Source organism: Dipodomys spectabilis, unplaced genomic scaffold (genome assembly GCF_019054845.1).
Source record: "Dipodomys spectabilis isolate Male_0828 unplaced genomic scaffold, ASM1905484v1 ptg000197l, whole genome shotgun sequence".
NCBI classification, from domain to species: Eukaryota; Metazoa; Chordata; class Mammalia; order Rodentia; family Heteromyidae; genus Dipodomys; species Dipodomys spectabilis.
This window is the reverse complement of record NW_024870874.1, coordinates 6885441-6894994: the sequence shown is the minus strand read 5'-3', so window position 1 is coordinate 6894994 and position 9554 is coordinate 6885441. Positions and strand designations below refer to the sequence as shown.

Below are 9554 nucleotides of genomic sequence, written 5' to 3'. Positions count from 1 at the left end.
AGTTCCAATTTTATCAAAGTAACTCTTGAAGGGCAATAACCTTGGCAGAAAGGTCCTACCCAGATGAATTTTGAAAAGTGGAAAATCATTACCAAACCCACTCCCAAACACAGCACCCACAATATATACACACTATGCAAATGCTCCCAATGAACACACACACACACACACACACACATACTCTCTCTCTCTCTCTCTCTCTCTCTCTCTCTCTCTCTCTCTCTCTTTCTGGGGAAAATTAAGGGAAAAGTGGACTGTTTTACCATTAAACTCTTTTATTGTGAAGATTTGTAATCTTTATAGGATGTGCAGAATAAAAAAGTGTAAAAGATATCAGCAAGCATATAAAATTTCAGCAATCTCTTGGACCAGCAATTGATTTACATGAGGCAAGAAGCATCTAGACAGAACAGACATGTCTTGGATTGCACACTTCACAGACTGACTTACAAAGCCGTTTACCAGATGATTTTTTTCTTCACATAAAGATAAAATATCTTTACATTTTAGAAGTATGCAGTATAGTACATTTTCGGTTATGTACACAGTTTAAAAGGAAATATATGTCCACACCAGTGTCTGTTTTAAATGCAAACAATCAAAATAATAAACAGCTTGGTAGTTAAAGTGTCAGCAAAACTGGAAAAAGTAACAGATAAAAAATTGCAAGAAGGGTCCCTATAAATGAGTAAAAATAAAACAAAAGCATAACTGGAGTTGTTCCTAAGGATAAAATTGCAGCAATATGAGCTGGAGGAATTAGAAGCTTTTGGATTTACCAGGCAGCTTTCAGAATGACTCAGGTTTACAGGTGAAATTCCTCAGTTTGAGTTCAGAAAAACTTGGAACTTATTCCAGCAAAATTACTTCAATCTTTTATTACTTACTACCTCTTCCCCCATGATCTATCTGAGTAAAATAATGATGGGATTAGGTCCAAGGCTCCTGGTAGAGGGAAGGGCCATGTGTCACAGCATAAAAGAGTTGCCTGTACTTTACCTAGAAAGGGTCATGCTTGAACCAGCTCTTGACAGTCTTACACAATGACTTCTGTCTTGACAGTCCTTCCCCAGAGGCTCACTGATCAGCTGAAAAGGGAACACTGTGCTGAGCCACAAAAACACCCCAGTGATAGATAAGCTTGGGTTCAGGAAAGCGTGATTACTCTTGATAAATAAATGACGTTGAATAGCTATGCTGGACCTCATTCAGCTGCTGAGAGGCAGGGAAAGTGGGCTTCCACTCCTGATACCCCAGAGAGGGCTCAGCCCCCTTCTCCTACTTTAGCTCATTTTATTGGTGCCACATGATCAAGTATAGACATGTGCTTCACTAGATCCTGTATCTGAGTCAGAAAAAAAAAAGTGTAGATTTTCTATTTTGGGATTTTAGGAAGGTTACTGATCTAATGAAAAATGACGAGTTAGACCTTATTAGAAACGGAAAATGTGAAAAATAGGAAGGCACTTAGGTTTCATCTGCATAAATATTCAGGCATTGAATGCATCATAGGTTAAAATATCAAAAAAGTAAGGCGTTAGTGGGGTTGTGTGAATACAGAATATAATATCTTACTTGATAAAGACCACTAGATCCCATTGGATTATTAAGGTGAATGGCAGCAACTCACTAGCTCCTCTGATAGTGTGGGAAAAAGTTCACTTCATATCTGCCCACATACCCGTATGTGGTATACCTATATGCTGGAATTTCTTCCCTTTCTATCACATCGTCATTTTAGATTAGACAGTTGAGGTTATTAGTTCCTTTCTTTCACACTTTCTCTTCAGTTCTTTATAGTTTCTCAAATTATCTTTCCAACAATTATGTTCATTATCTCAGCCAGTAATGATCCACATGCAAATACAAAGGTAAGAAATTGGTGGGATAGATTTTTAAAACTTAGGTCACTAAAAATAATAGATACAATAGCTCTGTTGTATCAAATAAATGAAGACAAATAATAAAGACTGAGAAAGTGATTTCTTCGTTCTGAATCAAAGAAAACCACTGCCGCTATATTAGCAACTTGAAACTTGATATTGGCACCAAGAAAATTAAAAGGAAAAAAAAGAATCAGGAATACTTCTATCCTTGAAATGTCACTTATATTTCTTTCTGCATATTGATGCGGATACTGCTGAATACTTTGCCAATGGCTTCAAAGAGTGGGTCACAGAAGGTGTGTACGTAGATGGAGTAGACCCGGCTTACACACTGCATCTCAATTAGGAAGCTCTTAATGCATGGTACAACTGCCCAGATGTGTAGGAAAGAGAGAATGGCAAAGTAAATGCCCCAGATGAGTGCCATAGGAATGCCGAAGATGGTAGACAGCAAGCGGTAAAACCAGTATTTCGTCACAGTGAAGGTGGTGAAGCTGGCCTTCCAGATGCCATCGAAACTATGTGTCCCTTCTGGTTCTGCAATCACATCTTCAAAGTCAATCTAAAAGAAAAAAAATAGCACCATGTGTGTGTGTGAACAGAAGAGGGAGAAAATAGTGAGGATTCATACACATGTAAATGAATGGACCAGTCCTGTGTGGGATATTTAAAGGCAACTAGCAGCTGCTGTAGGCCATGGAACTTACTGGGAACACAGACACGTGGGCTCCACTCTGACCCTTTCCTATCTCTGGGAAGAACCCAAAAGAATTTTAACTCATTCTCCAAGAGTTGTTGCTGTGGTTGTTTATAGCATGCCCAGCTTTGAGAACTTCTGCTTTAGAGACAACCAAAGGGGTAGGGTTAATTTTTTTTTTTTTTTGCCACAAAGCAACTCTGAGCAAAATGGAAAAGGGTACACGTTTCTCCGTAAAACATTTTAAAATGTGACATAATTTAACTGCCTTCTGAGGCAACTATACACAGACACACAGTGCTAAGGACTAGTTAGTTCAGGCTTGATTAATGCCATCAAAACAATCGGCAGGAAATTAGGATCTTGTTAGCGGCGAGGCACTGAGATGATCTGTGGGATGATGAGATGACTAGTATTAGGAGAAATAAGTTCTTTGGAAATGTGAGCTTCAGAAACAAGACAGGGCAAAGCTAGTGAACGTTACACGCAGAGGAGACTGGCATGGCCATGGCTGCAGGACACATTGAAGCCAGAATGGTTTCATTTTTCATATAGTAGTGGGGAGGAAGATATTTGTTGAAGATGTTGGTAAGGGGGAAGAGCAGCCACACACAGCAGGGTGTGGGCTGGAGGAAAGGGGAAGGAGCCCAAGGCAAGAAGACCATTTCTGAACCCAAGTTGGAGATGGTAGGACTGGAAAAGTAATCATTACCAAAAAAAAAAAGAAAAAGAGGGAAGGAGGGAGGAAGAAAAAGGCAAAATGGATGAAAAGAAGAAAAGATGAGAAGAATTACAGGTGTATTAATGGAAGAATCCTCAGGATGTGGTTACCTGAAATTTAGAAGGGAAGAGAATCATAGATTAGGCATAAGTTTTTTTATTTCAGCTAAGGGTAGAGAGGTGACATTAAGAGCAAGAAAACATTAGAAAGAAAAGGAAAACAATAACAAAAACAACAGTAATAAAAATTAACCAGAGAGCACTTTGGTTTTGAATTAAACAAACGAAAAGTTCTAGATGATGATGGACACAAACACCATTGGTCTATATGCAATGAAATCCCTTCGGAGGCCATTAGGAAGCAGCCAAATGTGTTTTCACTTACGTAGTACTTTGCAATCACCAAATGGTTCTCCATGCATTATGTCCATGACATATGGGTTTCATACCTATCTTGGACAAGTCTTCAAGAGAAATTGAGCCAAAGGTGACTTGTGAAAGTCAAACACACAGCAGTGGAAGGGGCCTGAAAAACAAACCTGGCCCTTTCCTAATGACATTCTCTTCTAGGTGCCCGTTTATCTATGGATACTTCTGAGGCTTATTGAAACCAACCAGAAGCACAGTATTAAAACTACCAGCAGAAAGTATAACTGAATATGCTCAAGTCTTGGTGGTGGCAGCTAATGAAGAGATCTAACGTAGTTTGAAGTTCAAACAAGCTGCTGATTTTCAGCAACAATCTGGCCAAACTCAGGATTAGGGAATAGCACTTGGATGATTCCATTTAGTGGCTCAGTGTCAAAGAGCCACCTTTCATTCAACACAGAAAAACGTTTTTGGGGAAAAGTACATAATGCTTACCCATTTTTAAAGTTTATTTTCCAGGACATTCTATTTCCTGATCTATTATTGCTCAGTGTCCTGATAGTGTAATATGTAAAACTGGTGTGGTCATAATTAAGTAAAGCTAAATCACTTGTGGATATTTTTTACACTACAGAAAACCTATAGCAACCAGATCAGCACTTAAATGAGATTTCTTTGCAACTTACTTCATTTCTATTATGGGTTTTGGTCTGATGCTGTACACCTCTCAAAGATACAAAAAATAAAGGCTTGAGGTTTACACATTCACTCAACTGCAAATACTACCAAATTTTATTTTTTAGATGTCCTTGTTTTGTAGGGAAATTTGACAGAGTGGAAATGAAATGTACTAGAGCAGGCATTTTTAATCTGGGGTGAAGCAGTGCTGGTCCACAAATTCCTGAAGTTGGGTATACACATTTTGAGTCTGCAAGGGAAAGACATTCTATCACTTTTATTGGAAATTAAGGCCTATTACCAAAGACAGATACAAAACAGTTTACTGGGTGGCGGGGCTGGCGGGAGAAAAGAATTACTCCCTTGTTCCAGAAGTCTACCTTGAGCTTCTCTTCCAAGACAAAGGGTAGTTCCCAACATTTGTTGACTGGTTTTTATGCTTAATTTTTCTCATGTAAGTAACAACCACTTTATGACATGTTATTCCCATTTCATATAGAAACATGATACTTAGAAATGTTGATGAATTATGTAGGTACACTAGGAGATAGACTTGAGACTTGATTGATCTGTAAGAAACCAACTACAAAAAGAAACCTATTTTCCAAAATTTGTTTCTGTGAAAATAGAATTTCATAATAATTAAAAGACATGAGTAAATGGGGCTTGATGATAACTGATAATTCTCAAAGTATTGACTCTAGAGACAGTATTATACTGTATGTACATATTTAGGTAGCACAAATGTCTATGAATGAATTTATATATATATTTTTCAGTGAATATTATTGAAGGTTTTTATATTTTCTTTTAAGTCACTAAGAAAATTTTAGGGTGGCTACATTTTTCAGTGCTTTCTAGAAACTGCTTTGAGTGTGACTTAGCCTCAAAAATCCAAGTGAATTTAGATTGGATCTCCAGGTATATACATCAACAGGACCAAAATAGTATGTTACATACATATATTCAACTAGTTTTTATTTAGTTTAATGTGGCTTAAGAGAATGTGAAATCCATTACCAGTTAAGGTGCAGCTGAGAACAAAGAGCAAGATAGGCAAAGGAAATACATTAGAGCTAGAAGAACAGCTTAGTTTCCTTCTACCTCCTCTTCCACCACAGTGAGACATTCACTTTGTGTGTGTGTGAGAAGTGCATGAGCATGAGAGACAATGTAAAGTAGATAGTGTGGATACAGAACACTTCAGTATGGTCAATGTTCAATAAGGAGCAGCATTAACAAGTTTCTTGCTCTGAGTGACCAGACATCTTAATAGACAATTGCAATCAATTTTCAGTTGCAAAGTACAAAGTATAACTGTTATGAATTTCAACCCTTACCACTGGCTCAAAAGAATTAACTTACATTTGTGATTATCTTCATCAATATTCTCTGAGATATCTGCCACTGTGCCCTTTTCATAGACAAGGAAACTGAGTGAGTCTACGAAATTGCACAAGAACACCCCCAGATGATAAAAGGTAAAGCTGAAAGCTCTGTTTTCAGGTCTGTACTCTTTGTTTCTAAGTCCCTGGACTCACAAGCCTTAATTTGCACTCATATATTGATGGGCTTGCTAAAACACTCACGTTTTGATTACTAAAGGGATAATTCTTGTTAACATTGCCACTTACTTCAGGATAGCTAATAACTGGAGTATTTTGTATTTTTTTTACCAATTATATTTTTATGACTCTGAACAGTATGTTCTCACAATCCTGGGCATTCAGCCAGGACTCTAATGCTAGCTGGCAGACATGGAAACTGAGGCACAGAATGATTAAAATGTATCAGACATTCTTCTGGTCCCAAGTGAATCAGTGGAAAAGCTGAAATTAGAACGCTCACTTCACAATTCCCAGGCTTACATCCAGTCCTAAGATCACACAGCTTCCCTAGAACATTCTATCAATCTTTGCATGTACCTTTTCCACCTACTCTGATCATTTGTCTGTATTTCTCTACAACCCTCATTGCCTTCTAGGGCACCTGCTGGAAGGCATCTCTGCTTAAAACCAGGTGAAATATCTCTTTTACAATGTGAACATTTTTGTATCTTAGATGAAGAAAACAACAAAGTTTTTTAAAAAAGAAACTTCATGTGCATTTTGACTTCTACTCAGAATGAAGTTAATCCCAACAGAGTTCTGCTACCCAGTCACCCCACTTGATGTAATTCACAGTGCCACATCAATCAAGATGTACTTTGCCAGATTTATAGATTTCAAAGCTACAAGGATCTTTAAAGGTGTGGAGGCCCCTTTAAGATCAAGAAACTAGTGATCACAACTGGATCAAAGCTACCTTTCCATCTAATGGCAGACAGGATTGGAACTCATGCTCAGGATTCCCTTGGGCTCTTCAACTACTGGGTACTATCATGTCACATCCTGTGTCAGACTGGCTACCACAGCCTGTGACCAATGTGAAAGGAAATCTAGTCTTGCATCAAACTTACACACTGACTTGCTCTCAAGAGGCCCTAAAAGTCCACTGGTTAAATGAATGTATCGGTGTCTCTCCAGTCTCTAGAGTGCTTATTGTTGTCCTGCAACATCAAGGTGATAAACCTCTCATCAGAAGTCATTCTTGTGTTCTAAACAAGTCTACATTCCCACCAACAATGAAGTAAGGTTCCCTTCTGGCCACATCCGCTCCAGCATCTGTTGTTATTAAAGCTCTTGATAATAGATATTCTAACTGGGGTGAGGTGGTATCTCAGTGTTGTTTTGATTTGCATTTCTTTTATGGCTAGGGAGGTTGAGCATTTCTTCATGTGTCTATTGGCCATTCTTCTTTCCTCTTCAGAAAAGTTTCTCTTTAAGTCTTTAGCCCACTTATTAATGGGGCAGTTGTTTCTTTCAGGATTTGTTGTTGCGGGATTTAATTTTTTGCGTTCCAGGTATATTTTAGATATGAAACCTTTGTCTGTTGTATGGCTAGTGATCTTCTCCATGACACAGCAATCCCACTTTTGGGCATTTACCCGAATGATCACAAACAAGACCACACTAAAGCTACCAGCACAACTATGTTTATTACAGCATTATTTACCATAGCTAAGATATGGAACCAACCCAGATGCCCTTCAGTAAATGAATGGATCAAGAAAACGTGGTATATATAAACAGTGGAATTCTATGCCTCCATCAGAAAGAATGACATTGCCCCATTTGTTAGGAAATGGAAAGACTTGGAAAAAATTATGTTAAGTGAAGTAAGCCAGGCCCAAAGAAACATAGGTCCCATGGCTACTCTTATTTGCAATAACTAGTATATGTCTGAGACAAGGAGAAACGGTCAGATAAGTTGATGTTAGGCGAAATGAACCCCAAGATAAGGACTCAAATGGTTTTTCTTTCTTATTATTGTTTCTAACATATTTATAAGATGTTTCTTTTTTGTTGCTTTGTATGTCCCTCCCTCACGGTATAACCCCTGCTTTCACTGTATTTGATGCTGGTATAATTTGTGGAGGGGAAGGAAAAAAACAAATTGTTTAAATAGCGATACAGGTGGACCCATTACAACAATGAGATGTACAAGATGTTATGTCAAAAAACAGACTTGACAACTTTGGCAGGGGGAGGAAGTGGTAGGGGGGCCTGGGAGAGCAGGGATGGTAAGGGGAAACAAAGGAGGAGGCAACAATGCTTGATAAGAAATGTACTCATTACCTTGCTCATGTAATTGTAACCCCTCTGTACAGTATTTTCACAATAAAAAAACTTATTAATAAAAAAAAAAGTTATTCTTTTGTTCTGTGTCCCATGGGACCCATCCCACTTACTGTACAAGTGCTTGTCCTTCTTGAAGCAATACTTGATCTGCTCATTTAAAACTGGAAACAGAAATTAGAAATTTTCTTTTGTGTGTGTATCTGCCAGTATTGGGGCTTGCACCAGAGCTTAGCTCTCTTGTGCAGCTTTTTTTGCTCATGGCTACTGCTCTACCACTTGAGGCAAACTTCCACATCTAGTTTTTGCTGTTAATTGGGGAAAAGGGTCTCTCAGATTTACCTGGCTAAACTACAATCCTCATCTCAGCTTCTTGAGCAGCTAGAATTATAGATGTGAGCCACTGGCACTGGGCTAGGAATTTCATTTTGAAAGTAGAACAACCGAAGGGGAGTAGGCATCCTACAATTTTTTTAGAATTGGGTGCTTTAGATAAAGTTGAGAGATTCCTCCAAAAAAAACAGATTTCAGTTCTGTAGCCTATGGAACAATTTGCCCTTTTGACAGGAATCATTATGCAGACATAAAGATCAAAAGCATAAGTGTGCTTCAGTGATATTTCTGTGTCTCAATGAATGTTTTATAAAGAATCACAGTTTATATTACTCAAGTTTTATAAATGATGCTAAATACCTTTGTGCAGCATTGGCTTATCATGCTTTAATTTCAGAAACATAAGTTAACAAATCTAGCAGCAGACGTCAAGCTAAGCAATCTGTCTTCCTGTGTTTTGATAATACTTGGCTAAAGTGATAAATCTCAAGACTTCATCCTGTGAAATGTATCTGAAGGCAATATTTAAAAAACAGTTTTTGTGTACACATGATCAAAAGAAGCTCAGAATCATTTTTGCTTTAGAATCTGGATATTTTATTTCTTAAGGAATTTTCTGAGGGGAAACTAAAACACATTTAAAATTTCATATGCAGTGATGATGACACATTCTGTCAGTGAAAACTGTAATGGGACATATGAAATGTATTGGACATTATTATCAAACATTTGAAAATATATGTTGAGAACATCATTTTTTAAAAAAGGAACTCTCAAGATGTTTTCTGAAAAATTTTCTGTTCTCTACCTGATATTCATAGTCTCACGTCCTCACCAATAGAATTATAATCACTTCAGGTAAGTCGAGAATAAGTCTTTGATCTCAGATACAAGTCATAGTTAGCTTACACTTAGCAAAATTGTCATGTTGGAGAATGATTGTCTTGGAGAATGATTGGTTGAAGGTAGACATGTGACTCAGTTCTAACCAGTAAAACCAAAGTAGAATTGTGTTGGGTTAGACTCCAAGAAGGCTTTAGATTCTTGTGGGGAGACCCTTTTTCCCTTTCCTCCTGCTTAGCATTAGATGAATCGTCCAGATAAAGAGAAGTCATCTTGTGACCATGATGTAACTCTAATATACAAAAGGACAAGGGAATAGAAAAGATGTTGTTTTACCATTTTCAAACCATT

General features: G+C 37.7%; 1 protein-coding gene across 2 annotated transcripts in view; it reads right to left on the bottom strand.

The window, feature by feature from the left end:
• Positions 1-255: 255 nt before the first annotated feature.
• Positions 256-9554, bottom strand: part of Cav1 (caveolin 1) — a 32750-nt gene continuing 23451 nt past the window's right edge. For both annotated transcript variants that reach the window (XM_042696015.1, XM_042696016.1), the window contains exon 3: positions 256-2448. In XM_042696015.1, the coding sequence (XP_042551949.1) occupies positions 2107-2448 (342 nt within the window). In that variant the 3' untranslated portion in view covers positions 256-2106. The remainder of the gene's footprint in view (positions 2449-9554) is intronic.